This window comes from Acomys minous, assembly GCF_964271855.1.
Source record: "Acomys minous genome assembly, chromosome: 6".
Classification (NCBI taxonomy): Eukaryota; Metazoa; Chordata; class Mammalia; order Rodentia; family Muridae; genus Acomys; species Acomys minous.
In genome coordinates, this window is record NC_140487.1 from 68,565,513 (window position 1) to 68,587,239 (window position 21,727).

Below are 21,727 nucleotides of genomic sequence, written 5' to 3' on the forward strand. Positions count from 1 at the left end.
CACAGAAAAACCCTGTCTCAAAAAACAAAACAAAAAACAAAACAAACAAACAAACAAAAAACAAAACAGAAGAATAACCAAGAAAAAAAAACCAATATAACAAAATTGTGCTAAATTATGATTTGTCAAGAAATGGGATCAAGAGAGAGAGAGAAAAGGAGTAGACGAAATAAAAGACATATGGAAAGATAAAAAGAAAAAGAGATGGCCATAATGCCACAAAGAAGACAGAGACAAACAAGACCAAAAGAGAGGTCGGTTTGTGTGTCTCTGTGAGTGTGGCCCTGTCAGAGGACAACCTCGGTGTCAGTGTCGTTCCTCAGAAGTTTCTATCTTACCTTAACCTTTTCTTCTTCCCTCCCTTTCTCTCTCCCTCCATCCTGTCCTCCCTCTCTCCTCCCTTCTTCCCATCTTTGTTTGCTTGCTTTCTGAGATGGTTCTCTTATTACTGGACCGGAATTCACTGAGTAGAGAAGTTTGTCGGCCAGTGAGCCCCAGGATCTGCCTGACTGGATTACAAACAAGCTGCTTTCTATTTGTGGGTTTTAGTGACACAACTCAGGTCCCCACGCTTGCAAGGCAAGCACTTTACAGATCAAGCCATCTCCCTTGCTCACAGAGGTGATGTTAGGAGCCAGAACTTGAGAGTGTGATCTGCTTCTTCTAGGCACATCTTTAATACACAGGCCACTGGCTCAGATTCAGAAAGAAGCTGTCAGGAAAACAAGAATGATAGACACCAAGTCAGAACAAGGTGTGATTTATACAACCGCCCTGCTGAAGCACCTTGGGGGGAATAACACGACCCACACACCTAATATATGTACCCTAAAGACCACTATCCCCATCTGGTGGCCTTGAAGATACAACCAAAGGCACAAATACAGAAAGAGAGAGAGAGAGAGAGAGAGAGAGAGAGAGAGAGAGAGAGAGAGAGAGGGCCCTTGTTACTTGCCATGTAAGCAAAGGATGCTGAAATTACATTTTGTTCATGTTTCTAGATCCTGAGAGAGGAGGGCTGTTCCAATTTGTTGAAAGGTGAATTAAGAGGTAGCTGGGGCCTGGATAGCTCAGAGTTGAGAGCACTTGCTGCTCTTGCAGAGGACCCAGAGTTCGCAGCATCCACATGGTGGCTAGCAACCATCCGTAATTCTGGTTCTATGGAATCTGACCCTGTCTTTGTTAAGGTTACTATTGCTGTTATGAAACATAATGACCAAAAGCAAGCCCAAGGCATCGTGGGAAGGAAAGGGTTTAGTTCACACACAGTTCCATACAACTCTTCATCATCAAAAGCTGTGAGGGCAGGAACTCAAGCAAGGCAGGGACCTGGAGGCAGGAGCTGATGCAGAGGCCATGGAGGGTGCTGCTTACTGGTTTGCTCCCATGGCTTGCTTAGCCTGCTTTTTTATAGAACTCAGGACCACCAGCTCAGGGGTGACCCCCACCCACAATGGGCTGGACCCTCTCCATCAATCATTAATTAAGAACATGCCCTACAGACTTGCCTACAGCCCAGTCTTACAAAGGCAATTTCTCAATTGAGGCTCCCTCCTCTCTGATGGCTCTTGTTTGTGTCCAGTTGACATAAAACTAACCAGCACGGGCCCCATCTTCTGATACCCTTGGGCATCAAGTAGGAATGAAGTGCACACACATACCCACAGGGAAAATGCCCCTACACATAAAATAAAGTAAATACAACGTTTCAAAAAGAAGAAGTACTTGGTATAAACGGTTACCGACTCCTTGCTAGTTTTCTTGCCTTTTCTTTTTTTTTTCTTTCCCTCTTCTAAACAACTTGAAGTTGCTTTACATTTTGGACACCTAGAGTTCTATGGATGTCTTGTTTACTAAATGAGTTCATAGTTTTAAACTTCTCAGAACACAGAATGCTAAAGTGTTTATCCCATGGCTCTATACAGGCCTTGCTGTCTTTTCTCAGGGCCAGGCAGCACTGTAGATTATTCTGCCTCTACAAATGCCCTTTGCTTTGTGGTCCTGATGTTCTCCTATCTTCCTACCTGGCTCTTTGCTCTCTCATCCACAGGCAGCTCTTTCTCCTCTTCCCACCGTTTAGACACTGGTGTTTCTCAGGCCACCATCTCCAACAATCTCTCCCTCTCTCTCCTGGCTCCATGCCTTTCCACAGTGGCGCTTTGCAGTCAGCGTATGGCACCTACTTGACTACAGGCACTACAGGGAAAGGAGATAATTAGCTCTCCTCAACTTGGCAGTGTGTGGAAGGAAAACTGAAGCTCATTTCAGTAAGTTTTTCCATCTATTTGATACCAAGAATGCTAGCTGAACTGAATTTCCCCCCACGCATAGGCACAGCTATGGTCACAGTGGCCTAAAGAGGAGGCGAGTGCCTTATCAACATGGCTTCTTTCTTGAGACTCCGTCTCTTTGCCCATAGTGTCCGATTTCTCATGGGAAGGAACATCGAGATTTTTTTCAGCTAACAAAATCTACTTTCATTTTATTGCAGTGTGTGTGTGTGTGTGTGTGTGTGTGTGTGTGTGTGTGTGTGTGTGTGTCATTCCAGAGAATAAGCATACCTAAATTATCTGCTGTTCACCAGCATCCTGGATGGAGATAGAGGCCATTACCAACCAAGGACCACCATTGAAGTGGGGGCTATCCAAGCAAGCACACCAGAGAGCTTGCCCCAGGGAGCGAGCTCCTAGTGCAGGGTGGGACAGAGTACTTACACCAAAAAGGAGGGTCAGACAAGGGAAAGAAGAGATACAAAATCTGTAGGAATCAGTGAGAGACAGAGGCAGGCAGATCTCTGTGAGTTTGAGGCCAGCCTGGTCTACAAAGTGAGTCGAGGACAGCCAAGGCTACACAGAGAAACCCTGTCTTGAAAAACCAAAATCCCAAACCAAGACAAACAACCCTAGGCCCCAATCAGTGGGCCTGGTCACAGAGAGGTGTTTGGCGTAGTGATAATTACCTCTCATTGAACCCCTAGTTTGTATCAGCACTTGTAACAAACTCTCTTGAATCTAATCTCAGAAGCTGTGGTGAGAACTTTATGAAAAGCTTTTTTTTTTTTAAAATCCAGTTGTGTTGTGTTGATGCAGATGAGGACAAAATAAATTGCCACTATCACCTACTGCAAAGTGCAGTGACTAGGGATAAGACGGCAAACAAGACCTGTGTGGGTTCTGGCCGCATTGAGCTTACAGAGACAACTGGGAGCCCAATACGGTAGCCACTAGGCACCTGTGCCTATTAAAATTAATGTTTAGTCCTTCAGTCGGACTAGCTGCGTTTCATCATGTGTTCAATGGCCACCAGTGGATGGAGCCTGCCAGCACTGCAGAAAGTTCTGGCGACTAGTATGGAAAGTGGCAGAGGAGACAATAAGCAATGCACATCTATGTGGTAAAGGCGGGGTAGAAACTGAGGGGTGCAAGAGAGCATGCTGTTAACACTACCATTCTTATTGTAATCACGATGTAGAAACCAAGGCTCAGTGAGGTCAGGCAATGGGACCAAGTTCACACACCTGCTAAGTGGGAGAGCTGGGATTTGAACTCAGGCTTGTCTTCTTCACATGGCATTTGGGTTGCTTTTGGGAGGGGACGGGGCAACCCACAGGTAGGAATCATTTAAGGAGAGAAGGCACCACTTGTGGGAAAATGAAAATTTGGGCAAAGGCATAGATGAGCAAGGCTGGCAGAGGACCACAGGTAAACCAGTCTGGCTGGAGAGGCAGTGATTTGCTGAAATCATGTCCTAGGAGAGGTAAGTTGGAACCTGTCTGCCTTGACTAAAAGCCAAGGAAGGAAGAAACAGCACTACATAAAACTGAGTCTTTATAGGACATAAGCCGGAGCATGGAGTGGCCAGATCTACGGACTATGAGAGAACCGCAGTGTTTAGGAGCAACTGGCCATGATGAAATCTAGAAAGACCAGTTACAGATTACAAGGAGATAGAAAGCGAGGTATGAAGGAAGATTAACATGGGGCCTAGCGATCTCGGGTTACATTTCAATACTTTGTATCATTTGGATAATATCCTTTGCACTTGTGGACTTCTTTTCTTCAACTGCAAAAGGCCATGGCAGGCCCAGATGGTCTCCGAGGCTCCCCTTACCAATGGTAGTCTAGGAGTCTACAGATGGCAATGCCATTAGGCTAAGATGAGGTCTAGGGTATATAGTGTTAAGTATTGAGGCAAAGGCCAGCACCGTGTCCTAGAATCACAGCAGGGATTCGAGGCCAGCCTGGTCTACAAACAGTGTCCAGGACAGCAAGGCTACACAGAGGAAACACTGTCTCGAAAAAACAAACAAACAAAAAAAAACAGAAAAAAATAAAAAGTTTTTTTTTTTTTTTGAGGCAAAGAAGATGTCCATCAAGGACCATCCCAAGATAAAGAGAAAATTACTTTTCAGTAACAAAGCTAGCTAAGTGTGAGCAGGAGCTCGCTTGTCTTTTATTTTAGGGGAAGGATGAGCACGGGATACAGAGGCTGGAAGGATGCTGAGAAAGTAATGACCTTAAAAAAACAAGAAAACAGTGGGCTTGTTTTAAAGAAAGTTGTGTAGAGCGAGAGGCCATAATGTAACATCCCCACCCCTTAAGATAGGTTTTAAACTGTTTTTTGATCTCTGATCCACAGGTAGGAAATATAACTTGCATCAGATGTCCAGTATTTATACCTGAAAATAAAGAGTTTTGTGAGACACCAGTCGACCTTTCTAAGGGCAATGGGCTCTAATTTTTTTATTATAATAATATTTTGTTGGAATTTCAAGAGTTTGTTGTCGCCTACTGAATATATTTTTTGATCTATCCATGTATCAGGACTCAACAAGTTTTCATAAGTTGGAGGCAAAGGCAGGGCATCTTGTGCAGACATTCAGAGGCGAGCTGGAGAGGCAAACCAGGGCAGGGATCCAGGCTTGGAGAGTTTAAAGAACGTTTCTCACTGGCCGGCCGAGAGAGCAGAAAAAAGCACCCCGGTCCCCAGAATCGCTAGATGGGACCCTCCCACCCGGATGATGAAGAGGGCTCTTCAAACAGCGGGGTCAGGTGTCCATCCAGACTTTGCCTTTTCCCCGCGGTGTGCAGAGAGCTCCCCAGGGCACCCTCCCGAGAGGACTAAGCTTTTACTCTCTCCATTCATTCCCCTCGCACGTCGGCTAGAACGGAGCCCACACGCGCTGGGGCGAAGGCACTTTGCCCCGTAGCGGGACTGCTGTCGGCGGCAGCGGATCGCGCTCCCCAGCCCGGCCGGCGCGCGCACACCCACGCGCGCACTCCCAAGCACGCACACACAAAGTTGTGGCCGCCCTCCACCGAGGAGCTCCGGTCGGCGGCTGCGGGCCAGCGCACCGCGCTCTCGCAGCGCCCGGCTCGCCGGGCCTCTCGGCTCCCCTCGGGCGGCGCTCGGCCCCCGCCGACGCCGGGCTCTTGCCCTTCGGCTCGGCCTTCCCCGCCTCGCATCCGTGCCATCGGCGCTCGATTGCGCGCGGACTCCCTGGGGCTCTTCCCGGCTCGTTCGCTCGCGCTTGCCGGCCCGCCCGCTCGCGCCCGGCCGCGCCGCCCCGCCCCCGCCCCCTCCCCCTGCTCCTCACGGGCAACTTTTGCCGGCGCCCCCGCCTCACAGCCATGCGGAGCTGAGCTCCGGCCCGGCCCTGGCCGCCGCAGCCCGCCCCGGCTCCCGCCCTCGCGGACCCGCCCGGCCCTTGGCCTCGGCGCCTTAGCCGACCCGGGCCGGCCGAGCCCCCCGCGCAGGGCCCGGGCCGCGGCTACGGCGGCGGCGGCGGCGGCGGCGGTGGCGGCGACGCGCCCGCCCGCCCGGCCCCCTCCCCCGGCGCCGGCCAAGTGAGGCGGTGATGCGGGCGCTGGCGGCCTGGGCTGCGCCGAGAGCGGAGACACAGGCTCAAGATGGCAGATTCCCACTGAGGCTGAGGGGGCCGAGCTCGCGCGCTGTGTTCCCTTCTCCGTTGCCATGAACCGCGGACACCCCGGCCCCGATGGCCCCCGTGTACGAAGGTAAGGGGCGCCCGGCCCGAGATACCCCCCTCCTCGCTCCGCCGGCCGCGGCCCCCGCAGCTTTGTTCTGCCCGCGGCCCCTCGCCCGGCAGCCCCCGGCCGCAGCCCCGGGCCCTGGCCGCGGGGTCTCGCGACCCTCCCCGGTGCCCCTATCCCGGGCCCAGACGGGACCGGAGCCGGCCTGGGGCAGGATCTTATTTCCAGGGCAGAGAAGGCAGCCGGGGGGTGTGTGCCCGGTGGGCTGCTGCCCGAAGAAAAGAAATGGGGGCGGCGTGTGGGAAAAAGACGGATCCGTGACTGCTTTCTGTTTATTTGTGATAAATGAAGGTGATGCGATCCTCCCCCATTACCTTTAAATGGTCTCCTTTCTACTTGTTCGTCCTCTCTGCTCCCTTTTCTAAACATCTCCACTCCCACCCCACACTCCCTTTATTCTTCCTGAGCCTCCGATTTTGGGGGGTGGTGGTGGTGGCGGCGGCGGCGGCGCTTGTGGAATCCGATTGTAAGGGGCCAAGCGGTGAGAGAGGGTAGAGATGAAAAGTCCATTTCAGACCCAGGCAGAACAATGAAATAGGCTCAAAATTTCCCCGCAATTGGCGTGTGGAAGGGAGGATATAGTTTGGCTTTTGGGAGGGGGTTCGGTGGGGGGAGGCGAAAGAAGGTTTTCTGGCTCGGCCTGGGTAGATCGGTGCTGTGCACTTTCACCTGGCGTTGGCCGATTTTTTTCCCCCATTTGACTGTCTTCAGAAGAAAGAAAAGGTAAGGCGATACAGCTGCCTCGCACACTCTTTCGCTTCTCCTCAGTCAGTTCCGTCAGCTTGCAGCGAGGAAATCAAACCCGGATCAACTAAGTTTTTACACACTTCTGTGTGTTTTTGTGTGCTTGTAGTACGGGGGATCTTTCAACCCAAGTGTGTCTGATTTTTTTCAGCTATTTCATCGTGAAAATGTTTCTCTCGTGAAATCATTGAAATAGCAGCCTCTTACATACTTTTAGCGTGGGTCCATCTGGCTTTCTTTCGGTTTTGTTCAGATATTCTGTGGATGAAATCGCAAATGAGAGGGAAACGGGTTTGCCAGGAACCAAGAGGAGGGGCGAGGAAAGATTGTAATCCTATAAACCCGGGGAACTGTTGGGCCGAGTGAAACAGGGATCTCATTAATAGTTTTATCTCTGCTCGGAGAGGCTGATTAAAAAAAAAAAAAAAAGAACTTATCTGAAAAGAAAATCTGTTATTAGTTCCAGGGCTCCAAATGAATTAGGTTTCTGCATGGAATAAAGTCACCACTCAGGCTCTGAATAACGGGGCTGTAAATAACCTATGGACTGTAAATATTTTTTTTTCCCCAGAGTCTCTTAGAAACAAAGGGGCTGTTTAGAAAGCAACAGAGAAATGTTATTCCAGGGGCTTTCCTCTTTGATTCCGAGGAACACAAGGTCCATTTAACTGTTCCACAAAACAAAATTTCTGATCACTCCACCACGTAGACTAGGAACATGCCAGTGGGGATGTGAACATGTAGGAGAGCCCATGTCGGGCATTCATTGTTCATCTGTGTCTAGGGGAGGGGGCTGCAGTCAAAGCTCCCACTGTCTAGAGTGTTAAAATGAAACAGTTTTCTCTTTATTAAGTGCTTCCTGGAGACTCCCTCTGCTGGACGCTCGGGGTGAGCAGTTTAGAAGGAACTTGGCATTGAATTCAGGACTGTAATAGAATAGCAATTCCTCTTCTAGGGGGCTGGGTAGGTGGGGTTGGGATGTATTTTGTCAACTTTGTACAAAGCCACCTTGGGAACTTCATTGATCATGTTGATTTCATTTGAAATTCATGAGGCATGTAGGTTAACCCCCTGGTGCTAAGTAAGCCCTAGCTGGGTTGGTCTTAGGTACATCGCTCTCACTCTTTTGGTAATTATGTCAGATAAAGAATTACAGGTGTTTAAGGTGTTTCGGTGTAGGACTGTGGAGCTGGGGGGGGGGCAGTGTCAGCTCATAGTTTTATTTGCCAACCTTTCTCTATCCCAGGCAACCTACTTTGTCACCCCCTTTCAACCCTGGGTTTTCTTGAATATTGTCTGTGGGTTCTCTTAATCGGTCTTTGGGTTGTAGTGCATCTCTTTTACATCGTCATAATTATTTTCCTGGTCTTGCTCGGCACTGCTTCTCTACCAGCCTGGAATCACTCAGTCCAAAGCTCAGGCCTGGTCTTTTTGAGAGAGGCTGTTAGGCATGCTATGAGGCAGATGAATGACCTCCATAGTCAAGGACTACGCTTCAGGAACCTACATTCACTCACAGTGCTGAGTGTGTCCACGACTACAGTGACCTCTCTCTTGACCCCCAGGGACAATCTGTGGAATCAGTGAACCTGATTTTTATTATATATTAACCAGAACCCAGGGACTCTGTGTGTGTGTGTGTGTGTGTGTGTGTGTGTGTGTGTGTGTGTGTGTTGTCTTAAGTAAGCAGGGTTTTTCCTGCAGACTTTGCCAAGAAGAGGGATTTCTCCTCCTAACACTTCCACATGCTTCTTCTCAGAAGTCTGATGACACATGAGACTTTTTAGCAGGAATTTCTCAAATGGAGTGTGGCTGGAATCCTGAGTGAAGGCTGGAATGTCGGCAGCTAGACGGGCGTGCTGTTTGTGAAACAAAGCATATTTGATAATATGAATTAGTAAGTGGCAAAGTGTAATCAGTCTTCTAGGGCTGTCTTTAAGAATGGGTTTATAAATATCACATTAATTTTTAGTGACTTGTTAAAAAAATGAGGGGGGAGGGTATTTTCTTTAGAAAGTTAAACATTTGCCTTGGGATTTTATTTCTCCATCAACTTGCTTACCAAGGCCTTTTCAGTATGCAGGACAAAGGTCAACCTCAGGGGTCTGGATCTCTATGGGTTCCCAATTAGAGGGGCCGAAACTCCAAGTTAACTATGTCTCACTTACCTGAGCTGTGGCTTCTTGATCACTGTGAAGGAAACCAGAGAACCTTTCACATTCAGACTGGCATGCCAGAGTCCCTCCTCAGATGGCCCTGAAGACCCTTGGCCACCAAGATGCAAACCAAGAAACGAGATTCTGAATCATAGTTTTAGGATGCATTGTCTGTGTTATCTTTGCCTGTGTTTATGCTTTACAACTTTAAATGAGGAAGTACAATTGTTTCTGTTGTTACATTTTTATAGTGAGTCAAAATAGTCACTCATTTTATCCTTGATACTGGACAGGGTGGCAGGACACTCAAAGCAGAGGAACTGGAGCTTGACTCTAGCTTATGACCTTGGTATCCTACTTTTCAGAACTTTTAGCCTTTACTGGATTGTGTGAGTCCATTAGAACCTGGCATATTTAGTAGAGTCCCTGCCTAGAGTAGGCGTTTTCTCAGTATGTGTTAAATTCCACCCCCCCATCTTCTGAGTTGCTTACAGGCATGATGACTCCAGGGAAAGCATAGCCCTCAAATAGTTTAAAAAGCCAGCAACACTTCAATTTCAATTAGTAATCTCCTGCTATTCCTTTTCTAGTTTGGGAACCAGCAAAAAATAAACCCCCATAGCTGCAGAAGAAAGAACTTTTTTTTTTTTCTCCTCTATGACCTTTCCAGTGTCTTTACTCACATCAGCTTCTGCTGGTTTCAGGCAGAGCATGTTTGTGCTATGTTAAAAATGTGCAAACAAATAGTAAGGCAGACTTTCAGGGGCCGCAGCTGTGTTCCCAGAAGTGTCCCTAAGAATGAAAGGTAACCTTTGCCCTCAGAAAGGATCCATTCCTGTACAAGGTAGCAGGCTAGTTAAGAAGTCCCCAAAAGTTGCTCGCTGGCTCTTCTCAGAAGACAGGCTCTTACCCAGCCACATGCTAGAGTCTGCCTCACTAGGCAGTTAAACATGCATTTTTTTTTTTTTACCAAAGAAAATTGGGAGCTTTATGCAAATTATAGCTGCTTAAATCCTTCATATTTTATGTTTCCTGCTCCTTCATTTCTTTCTTCCTTTCTCCCATAGAGATCAGGCTTAAGGATCTACCTTTGCGGTTTGTGTGGAACAAAGTAGTGATGATCAGGAGGGGAGACGTGGGTGCCTTTCTTATTGTTCTCTGGATGCGTGCTTTGCTAGTGCTTTCTGGTAGCCTTCAGATGACAATTCAACCGCTTGGGGTTGTAGTCAAAGGCCAGATTCAAAAACAATACCAGCAGACTTTGTGTAACCACTAATAAGAGTGTGAACTTGAAAGGCCCAAGCTTATAATAGCTCCATTGCATGTGACAATACCTTGTTGAAGGAGGAAAAAAACCAACAAAACAAACCAGAACATTGAAAATTGAAAACTGAGAGGAAGATCTTTATTTCTTCTTTAAAAGAAACTGAGCGTCTTGGGGGCTGATGGTGGTGATTATGACCTAGCCTGTGATGTGGGCCGTGTGCTTCATGCACTCTCTCCTCTCTGAACTCCCGGTTTGTTCCCTCATTCTGCAGACCAGGGTGCATCTGTCATGTATGCACTTGGCAAACATTTACAAAGGCTCTGCTGTGCCCTGGGCCTCATGGCAGGTTCTGTGTTTGGAGAAATGACAAAGACTTGGCCTCTGACCTCTGGGAGTTCAGGAATAGGGGAAGTGAAAGTCAAAATATTTAAACTCCGTATAGACTCACCGGGGAGCCTGCCTAACCCAGTTACAGTGGTTGTTGGCTTGGTTGTGTGTTTCCTGTGTGATAGTTCTTACATACTTTTGTTTTCTTAAGGTGTGAAGGGAAGACCCCAACTTCCTTTTATGTTGAAATGTTTTCTTTAGTTGAATGAAATTACTTCATTACAGGTTTCCTTAAATGTTATCATCTCTTTTGCGGAGGATATGTTTTCCTCTTTCATTATTTAACTTTTATTGCATATCCTTATCAATGCAAATACTGTTCTCACATGCACGTGCTGATGGGACACTTTTTGTTTTTTACATTTAGAGTTGGAGGCTGTGTTGTGAATGGTTCTCCCATCCATGTGTGCCTGTTGGAGGATTCATTCCTGGCTTCACTGTCTCACTTGTATTCTAGATAGTCATGTGGTGGGTATTCACTGGCGGGACACAGATGGATAGTGACAAGCAGCTTTCAGCACGTTTACCCCAGGAACAGAGAATTCTGGGAACAGCCTGGCTGTATCCTTAAGTTAGGTCATAGAGCCTGGGGGCAGGGGCTTCTGAGAGGTGACTGCTGCCTCCCTGCCCTTAGCAGAATCCCCTGGGAGGGGGTAAGGAGCTGTGTCCTTGTCTAATCACGGATTAGGTGGCACCCTCGCTGTTCCCTTATAACCACCAAGGAAAGTGTGCCCCTTCCCTCCTGACTGCTCTGCGGCCTTCCCAGCATCTGTATTCACACCAAGCTTTGCCTGGTTTCAGGTCTTCCATAGCAGCATGTTTGTGCTACGTTAACAATGTGCAAATAGTACCACAGACTTTGAGGGGCCACAGCTGTATTCTTGGACCGTGCCCCTATGAAAGGTAACCATCGCTCTTAACAAGGACCCATTCCCTGACGTGAATCTTTGCTCACTGGTAGCTGTTATCCAGGAATGAACATTAGCAATTCCTTCATTAACCAGTTCTAGGATTGCATGAGTCTGGGCCTGCTAGAAATCTCATCTGCTTTCAACCAAACTTGTTTCTTTTACTTTTTTCCTCTAAAACCTTTCATATACTTGAATATAGCAATTGGACTCTTTTCCTTTTCCCCTACGGTCTGTTTTTGTCTCTGAAACATTTCCTTTCCCTGTTGTGAACTCTAGTTTCTCTCCATTACGAAAAATAATGGTCATCAAATCTGAATGCAATTCTTTAATAGTAGAATTATTAGTATGAAATATGCCAGAAAAGGGACTTTAGGGTTCTTACTTCCTGGGAACTTCTGGAGGGCAAGAACCATGCCTGGTTTGTCTTTGTGTCCCCTGCTGTAGTTGTACAGTCCTTTAGCTCTAGTGGGAACGTCATAAACATCTGTAGCATTGGTTTCTTTAATGCCACCTAAGCAGTACTTTATAGCAGCATCACTGAGCCTTTTTTTATGATAGGGTCTGACTTTCATAGCCCTGGCTGGCCTGGAACTTGGTAAGTAGACCAGGCTAGCCTGAAACTCATAGAGATCCGCCTGCTTTTGCCACCAGAGTACTAGAATTAAAGATGTGTGCCACCATGCTTGCACCCTGCTGAGTGCTTTTTGTACTCTTGTCTGACCTCCTCACTCCCAGCCAAGCTGCCACCTTCTGCTTGACTCTACACATCCCTTTGAATTTCATCTGTCTAGTCCAGCTCTTAGGTCTTTCTTAACTGTCTGCTGCAGAACAGACAGAGTGCAGAGGACATAAAATATCACTAACTCAAATTGTACTTGATTGAAGAAAAGAGTGCACAGAGTCTTTATGACTCAGCGGAATATTAGTTCACCCAGGTTAGAAAGGACAGTTTGTCAAATTCTTTATAGGTTCTGAGTCAGCAAAAGCCATACCTGTTTTACCAGTCAGGGAGCCAGCTGTTTATGAGAGTGGTTACAAGGCCAGCTTCCAGAGGGCATCCTCCTTGACAGTCTAGAGCCAGTAGAAGGGATAAAGATGCAGTGGACAGTCTCACTGCCACCAGGTCATTTTCTGATGGATGACTCTACTATTAAAAAAGTAAGTTAGGGAAATCATTACCAAAAAAAATAATAGCAAACCTTCAACACTGAAAAATAGCTTTATGGTGTCACTTATTTGTGAACGTGATACTAAATAGAGTTGTGGTGGTTCACATAGTGTTCTGTCCTTAACAATTCTTGCCCAACTACTTTTGCCCTAGTACATTCTGATCAATTAAGTGCCATGCGTAAGCAGAATTAACACTGATTGACTCTTTTGTGTGTGCTAGTGTCACAGAAAGAGTGTCATCGAATATATAATAGAACAAGGGCATCCTCCTCCCCTGGCGGTTCTGTCCATCTGCAGCGGGAAAGCGCCGTGAAGCACTTCATGATGAGGACTGAAAAAAAGCACTTCTTGCCCTCACAGAGCGCATCTTGCTTACAAAGGCTAGTTTATGAAAATGGGGCATTTCCCTCCATACCAATATTTTCTTATTCAATCTGTGAATTATTCTTCAGTTATAAAGTGACTTTTCCAAGGGTTTGTCAAACTCTATCATGCCAGTTCTGTATAGAACTTTAGCATCACCCTATTTAAGAAGGCCATTTTTGTGGTCTTTGTACCTCTAGCCTGTAAAAACACCACGGTAAAGAAATTTGGAAAACTGGTTTGTTGCTAACTGTGGAAGGCTTTACCCCCCCTTTCCTTCCCACGTATACCCCCCCTTCAATAAAGAACTAACACAGTTCTGACCAAAACCAGATTGCAAATTCCTGGAATTCTGCAGAAAGACAGTGACTTTACTCTCCACATTCTGTGTACCTGCATCGCTTATCAGAATCCATGCTGATGGCGGGGACTTCGGGTGGGAAGGAAGTTTCAGAGAGTCTTTGGCAGGGAGAGAGTGAAGGCACACACACAGTCGGCCTCGCTCTAGACCATTTACATCTGCAGCCACAGCCTAGAATGATCACTGTTATTCATTAAGTATGACCTGCACCATAAGGAAAAGATTAATCAGCATTCATTGTGTTCTGCTTGCTGAGATGGGGAGGCCTTCTAATGTATTACAGCAATGAAAATGGTCAAAATAAAGTTTCATTTGATTATTCTTCGACTCACTCTGAAAAGGATTTAAGGCCACATAAAGGGTTAAGCTTCTGGTAGAGAGGAAAATTAATTTATGTAGATCAATTTTGTGCATCAGCCTATTCCAGGGATGCGGGATAAATGAGGGAGTCCTTTTATAAAGACAACAGAAACAGCCGAAGCTCTTGTGCTGGCTTAACAAGGTGAATGAGCAGAGTGCATAATGGGATTCATTTGCAAAGTAATTTTTGCCTGGCTGGAGTGGTAAGCACAAAACCGACCAGCAGATGAGGACAGTAAGTGTTTTGGATCAGTTGTCAAAGGCTTAAAAGGGGTTCCAATTCAAGAGACATTTTATGGCGTGGAGAAGGGGACTGGTATCAAAATGATACTTGAACCAGGTAATTTTTAGTGGCTTGGATGTAATAGGAGGAGGGAGGGAACTTGGGAGAGGCTGCCAGGAGGCTGGGTACTATAGAAGGAGGCGTGAGTGCTCTGGAGATGGGCTGGCATCTGGTTGCCTTTGAGTAAATTCAGAGAGAGTATCTGCCTGTGGTGTCTGGCCCAGAGGTTCAAGAAGTGTTTGTTTTATTTTGCTTTCCTCCCACACCTCTGGCAGGGGTCTAGAATCAGGGAGACTTGCTGGTTTTGGTAAAACACTTTTTTCCCTATTCTTTTAACAATCTCTTCTTTTTGCAGGCTTTTTACATTGTGCAGGGTCTTCTTGGACCATAGTCCAATCTGGTAGGGCCTTCATGAGTTAGTGTCCCACCTCTGACACTTGAGGATCCTAAAGTCCAGATCAGTGAAGAGGCTGCAGATGCTGCCTAGGAAGGCTAGGGTGGGGGTGGGGTTGAGTGATGACGGTGTGCACAGAAGCCCACAACAGCCTAGAATGCTGAGGACAGCGTCCGAGCTTCCAGGTTCCTAGGATGCATCAGAACCACTTCCTGTTGTCCCCAGTCCTTGGGGGGAGCTTCTGACTTCTAGCGTCCTGGGGTTCCTGGCAGCCTGCAGTATTGCACAGAGGCTAGCACCTAAAGGCTGTGTTTTTCTTTTCTCAGAACAAGGCCCTCAGCTCTAGTATTCTCAGTCTTCTGTTAGGAACTTATTTCTTATGTTTCCCTGGACAAGTTTGCAGCTTGTCACTCTGAGCTACTTATTAACAACAGAAAATCACAGGCAAGGGACCAGTATAATCATGATTAGTTTTATAGAACCTCAAAGCACCTTTTAGTCATTAAGCAATGTTTAAAACAATTTTGCCTTCCTAAGGCCCAGTTTTAAGTCCTTCTGGCCCTTTGACATGACCACAAACTTGAGACTTGCGCTGCCTTCGGTAACAACATGCCCCTACTTGGGATTCTGTGAGCACACTTGCACTGGTATTGGTTTTGACCTGGCTTGGAAGCATTTCCATCTTGCTGAGTGACTTCTGGACAATGACTTTACTTAGCACCAATAAGAGAACAAACTAAGGGCAGGCTTGCTCTGACATTAGCAGATCCTGGGGCAGAAGTACATCACAAGACCCCACCTCACTGCCTATGCCACTCTGTCTTCCTGGTTAGTGAGTCCAAACTGCAACCACCCTACCTCCTCTTGGGACCCTGGTGTCCCATGGATGTCTGTAAGGCCTACGACAACATACCCACAGACCCTGGGAGGGCTTGAGAGCTCTGCAGCTCTGGGGATGTAGGAGAAAGCAGATGCTAGGCCTATGGACAGGCACACACCTTGACTCTGGAGACTCCTCAGCCATAGGGATGCTAGGCTCTCTGAGTCTAGCCTTTAGACCAAGGCAGTGCTAATAGGGGACAGCTTGTGGTTCGAACACTTTAGTAATGAAGATTTGAACTGTTTTCTCTGTACAAATGAGAGCTAGTGATTGTGTCACCTCATGCTCTGTTCCTGGTTCTCTCTCCTCCCTCCTCCTCTCCATCCCATGCCTGGGTTGCTTTGTTAAGCTCAGGCATTGTGAAACTGACCCAAGTCCTATGTCTTACTAAGGTAGGTCCCATAGTCAGCATGTTCCTCCCACCAGTGAGACTTCATGGAAGACCTAGAAAATCTGATAGCTACTCTGTGGTGTGAGTTCTGGCCCCTGGCCCCTGGGGCCTCACCTCCTGCTCCTCCTTGATGGCATCTCTCCTCTCCACTTTAACTGCTTATTATCTACCCACAGGGCCCCTCTGCCTACCTACTTATTCTGACTCTGTGGATCTTGGGCATGTTTGTGCCTTGTTATCCTGGTAGGTGGGAGGGTCTAAGGGATGTTATAGAACTCTCTGAAATGTGTCTTTGTGGGGCACTCACTGTTTTAGAGGACCATCACCTAGAGGGCTTGTTAAAACATGTGACCCTAGTCCCAGAGTTTCTAATTTGTGAAGTCTGTGGTAGGCCTCAGTTGCATTTCCAGGAGAAAGTCATTTTTTGGAAGAATGCATTTTAAATGAAGAATCGGTGCACCTTTAACATCAGATAGTTATTTTGATGAAAGTTTTTCTTAGATGTATGGGAGAGAGACCTGGCATTAGCACGAGTCCTGCCGCCTTTGTGCCATGATTCCTTGCGAAGCTCAGGAACGTGCAGAGGCCGCCTCTGTCCTCTCATCTCCCTTCCCATCCCCTCTGGCATGTCCGTGAGCACAGGAGTTACTTCCTCTGGGCCTCTCACAGCCAGCTAGTCTGCAGTGCAACCGTTTGGGCCTGGGACCTGGAACAGACTGGCAGTCATCATTGACATAGTAACATATTATTATTAGCTAACATTCAAGAGCTCTGTGATTTTCTCCATTTATGTAAGGGGAAATTGAGGCTTAGCAATATTTAATGATGTATTCAAAGCCTTCTGACCAGTCACAGTAGAGCCAGAGCTCAAACCTGAGTCCACCTGACACCAGCCTGCTCTTGTCCTGACATGCAGGCTGCGCTCCTTCTCTCAGGTTGTTAGAATGGCCCAGACAACACACATTAAGGACGCAGAATCCTTAGAGAAGAAACAATGAAGTCCAGACTATTTGTGCTAGATTGCTAAATTCCCCAACAGACATGTTCTTCGTAACCCAAGGCAGATGAGGTAGGGAGCTGAAGCACGGTGTGCAGCTGTGGAGGAGGGTGTGTCGCAGCACAGCCCAGGCACGAGCCCACTGTGAGCCAGGAGCTGACTATGGCTGTGCACACTTATCAGGCACACAAGGTTGCCTGTTGCATTGTCAGACTTCACTGCATCCCTGTGGCATTGCTACAAGGGTGACTGCACTGTTAGCATGCTGTACAGACCACAGAGAAAGGTGAGGCAGCCCACCGAGCAGGAGAGGGCAGTGGTACCAAGCAGCCAAGATCCAATTGGTACTTTCTATCATCAGATTATGCCTGTGTGATGGAGACTTCCCAACCCTTATAGATAAGGGCGTGGAATTAGTAAATATGTTGGTCCTTCTCTAGATATAAATGACTTTTGTTTCAAAGCCTGAGTATTTTAAAACTGCAGAGACAGATTTATGTTGCTTTCCCTGAAAGATAAGATGGTAGGCATAGAAGTCAGGCCTGAAAGGGAAGATTAGTGAACCCAGTGCAGAAACAAACCACACCACTTACTTCAAGTTTAGCATGACTTTTTTGTCTGTCTGTTTTTGTTTTGTTTGAAACAGAATCTTTCTGTGTTCCCATACCAGCTTCTAAAACTCTATGTAACAAAGGCTGGCCTAGATCTCAGGATTCTCCTGCCTTAGCCTTCCAAGTGCTGGCTGGTGTTGTCACACTCAGTGTGTGCACGTGCATGTGCACAAGGGCTGTTAAATATTACTTGGGATCAAACCCAGGACCGTCCACATTTTAAGTGAGTGCTCCCCCACGAGATGCAGCCCCAGCTGGCTCCCGTAAGGTCATATGCCATCTCTTATCTGTAGGGCAGGCGAGGTGAGCCAAACTCCAGACTTGCTGCCTGAGAGTGGCTAACAAATGATGGAGAGGGCGCCTCAGAGTGAGGAAGGGAACGTTGGTCAGACAAGTGGAATGGTACAGATTGACAAGTCACTGTCACAAATCAAGTCACATGTCACAAACATGAGGTTCAACCAAAATCAGCTAAACACACTCAACATGCAGGCAACTGTTTTAGTTGCCTAGTGGACAGCATTGTGCCAGATGGACAAAAACTGCCCTGGAGCAGCTTGTGCTGTAGTGAATAGAAACAAATAAGCTAGTTTGGTTTTATGTTGGTGGTGGTGTTTTATTTTGTTTGGTTCTGTTTTTAAGCTTGAAGGAAATAGAAGTGGACATTTATTAAATCCCTGGAAAGGTTGAAATTTCTAAGATTAGAATCTATAGATGAAATCATAGGAAAATACCATTAATATTGTCAGAGTAAACATTCTCCAAATGTTAAGATTATTTCTGGCTTTACCATCATGAATTATTCCTTAGGATAATTCCCTGTAACATTAAAGTTTGTCTGAATTTTAAAATCTGTTCCCCAAATTGTATTTACCAGGTCAAGGGATTTGAACATTTGTCATATTTTAGATATATACCAGTAGATTAACTTCTTCCTCAACTCGCTTTCAAACTAAATAAATAAAACCACCTAGATAAAGATTTAAATGAGCCCTCCTGTTTGTTGTGGAAGTAAAAGGTCCTTGTTGTCCTTGGGTCGGGATCCTGCTCTCTAACTCATTTATCCTTAAGTGACATGTGTCCCAGACTTTCAAGGTCACTTCAGTGTGTCAGTGACTCTCAAAGTTCCATCAGTACTTGGACTTTTTTTTTTATCCTTGGAGTCAAGAAGCCAACAGTTTACTGGACATTTCTATGTAGAGACCTCATAGACATCTCAACTTTAACACATCTAAAGAAAAAAAAGCATGGTCCCCTCTGTGAAGTGTACTGGAGTTCCACGCTTTGTTCTCACGCAGTACGCTCTACACAGTAGTCTAGTCAGAAACCCTGGACTCATCCATACCTTTGTTTACTTCATATTTAACCCATCACCACTTTTTATTGATTTTATTTTGCTTCCCAAGTATAACCATTCTCATTCCTAGCTGTAGTTAGTTATATTTCGTAAAGTTGCTGTAGATCCTGAATTAGTGAACAGTGAGCCATTATTGGTAGGGAAAATACAGGGCTAATTTCCTGGTCATATTTTCAATTGGCCACTACATGGCATCAATAACATTGGTATGTTAAGTTGAAAAAAAAAAGTAATGTTGGTGTAATGTTGTAACTTGGTACATACTATGTGTTCTGACATTACATAAATTCATGTAATAATGTTTTTATATGTTTCTGATTACCAGCAACTTTATTTTAACTTTTAAGTGTTTGTGTGTATTTGTGTGTGGAAGAGAGGGTAAGGAGGAGGAACGCATATGTGTGTGTGTGTGTGTGTGTGTGTGTGTGTGTGTGTGTACACACACATATATGGGCATGTGCATGCCATGGCTCATGTGTGGCGGTCAGAGGACAATCTTGTGGGGTTGGTGTTCTCCTTCTACCTTTACATGGGTTGTAGTGATTGAACTTAGGTCACCAGATTTGGTGACAAGTGCTTTAACTGCTGAGCTATCTTGTTGCTGTTGGCTAACGTTGAACTCACAGCCAACAGTGCTATAAGTAAAGCCCAAATGTGCTTATTAAATGCATGTTTTTTCCTCATAAGAAACACTACAACTTTCTTGTATCTTGAAGCTCACATGAACATCTCAACACAGTGCTCAAAAACTTCAGCCATTTTAAACAAACAAACAAACAAAAAAATCAGCAAGCAAAAAACTTGGGAGCCAGGCATGGTGGCACACACCTTTAACCCCAGCACTCAGGAGGCAAAGGCAGGCAGATCTCTGTGAGTTGGAGGCCAGCCTGGTGGGTTCCAGGACAGCCAGAGCTGTTACACAGAGAAACCCTGTCTCAAAAAACCAAACACAAAAAGACAAAAAATAAAGCACCATATATGTTGTGTAGGCCAGTTGTTTCTGAATAGCTGAAATAAGTCAGAGTGGATTATGAATTGTGAACCCAATTTTCCCTACTGCCATACCTGTCCTGGCAAACTTTTCCCATAAGGACTTTGAGCAACACTGTGTGTACCGTAGTAGCTCATCTCTGTAGTTGCCATGTTGAAGCCACGGACAGGCTGGGCTATATTCTATTTACAAAAGTAGACTTTGGGGCTGAGTTGGGTATCATTAACCCACCATACTCTGTTATCTTGAGTGGAGTGTGTGTGTGTGTGTATGCATGCATGCCTACTAGAGGTTGATGTCCGGTGTCTTCCACAGTCATTCTGTTTTTTTGAGACAGGGTCTTTCCTGGAACTCACTGATTTGCCTACCTGCCTGACCAGTAGTCCCCAGGATCTTCCTGTTTCGACTTCCCAGCACTGGGATTGTTATGGGCATTTTATGTGGATGCTGGGCATGAACGCAGATCCTCATGATTGTGCTGCAGGCCTTTTACAGACCGTCATCTCTCAGTCCCATGATCTAGCCTTCTAAATTGGCTCCATATGGCCATTAAAAAAGAAGTTTTGTTTATTTTGCGACTGGTCTCTCAATATAGCCCTGGCTGTTCTGGAACCTGTGATGTAGATCAGGCTGGCTTTGAACTCACAGATATCTTGCCTCTGTCTCCCAAGTGCTGGGATTAAAGGTGTGCACCACCACCCTCGGCTCACGTGCCCATTCCTGAGTCTCTGCAGTATACTCCAACGATACTAAGTATACATTAGCTCTGCTTGCTCTGCCGCTGCAGGTGCGCAAGTGCTTCCTGTCGCTTTGAGCACAGTCCAGGTTGAGCGGAGGGGGTGGGGGGGGTGGGGGTGGGGTGTCCCAGGATGCCCTGCTTATTTCCCCAGTCTCCTTGATGCCAGTTCCCTCTTCCAGTTGTCACGTTCTGGCTCTTTCAGTTTGAGGCCGGTCCTGTGTTTGCTGCTCCCATGCCATTATGTACAGTCCGTCTGCATGGAGTGCCTGGCAAGCTCCTGCTCACTCTGCAGTCAGAGTCCAAATGTCACTTCCTACCCCGGACATTCCCTGCTCCTCACTGACATTCTCACGCTGATTTCCAATGTCAGAGCACCCTGTTTTAGTTTTTGCTTGCTTGTTTGTTTTTCTTTAATAACATACACGATTTCTTCCTCTATGCGTCTACAAGCTCCACCAGGAGAAGAATGTGTTGTGTCAGTCTCTGGTCTCCATCATACTATAGTTGCACACTAGAGAGATGCTAAGTCAGTAAACAATCACACAACATAGGTGTGCTCACACACATTTTGTATGTTGCTGCAGTAGAGAAAATACAGTGATGATTCAAAACAAAAATTACTATGTCAGTGGTTGTGAAGGTGTGCCTTTGTTGTCAAAGGGCCTTTCAGAGGCAGATGCCCTGCCAGCAGGCCCATCTAGTGGACGCTGTCTCTCCACACAGAAGGGCTGCATGAAGTCTGCTAGTCTCCATGCCCTCTGAGCCTGTCGAACGTCCCCTGGGAAGGTTTTCAGGTGAGAGGTGAAGGTGAAGTGTGCTTGTGGAGGCATTTCAGCAGGCCCTGTGAGAATTGGCTTTGCTCCACTTTTCTCCCTCTTAGACCTCAACTCGTAAATGTTTTATTTTTATTGAAATCCTACCAAGAAATCTTTGATTTGCCAGAGAATCATCTCTTAGCAATGGCGTTCCAATGTGGAGATTATTCTAAGTTATTTCAAGAATCCTGCATGCCACCAGGGAGATAATCATTTTTCAGATGGGCTTTTGTAGGTAAATGGGAATCTTGTAGCTTTATTTAACTCTGTTGAAACACTGTGTGGTATAGATCATTAGAAAATAGGCAACAGCATTCAAGGCCTGCTCCCACCCTGCTGCTACTGGTTCCCTCATGCTTTTAAAATGTCATTCTTTCTAGATATCACTGCAGGTATACATCTCAGATCTTTCTCTATAAATAGAAATGTGAAATTATTAAATAATGTTAATCATGTCATAATCTGCCTTTTCCCTTCTAATTTTGTATTTCAGCAAA

The 21,727-nt window shown here is 46.3% G+C and overlaps 1 protein-coding gene across 4 annotated transcripts in view; it reads left to right on the forward strand.

The window, feature by feature from the left end:
- Positions 1–5,839: 5,839 nt before the first annotated feature.
- The window catches only part of HIPK2 (homeodomain interacting protein kinase 2), a 178,508-nt gene continuing 162,620 nt past the window's right edge, over positions 5,840–21,727 (forward strand). For 2 of the 4 annotated variants that reach the window (XM_084785522.1, XM_084785524.1), the window contains exon 1: positions 5,840–6,017. In XM_084785522.1, the coding sequence (XP_084641648.1) occupies positions 5,999–6,017 (19 nt within the window). In that variant the 5' untranslated portion in view covers positions 5,840–5,998. The remainder of the gene's footprint in view (positions 6,018–21,727) is intronic. The other 2 variants (XM_084785521.1, XM_084785523.1) reach the window with 1 other exon arrangement.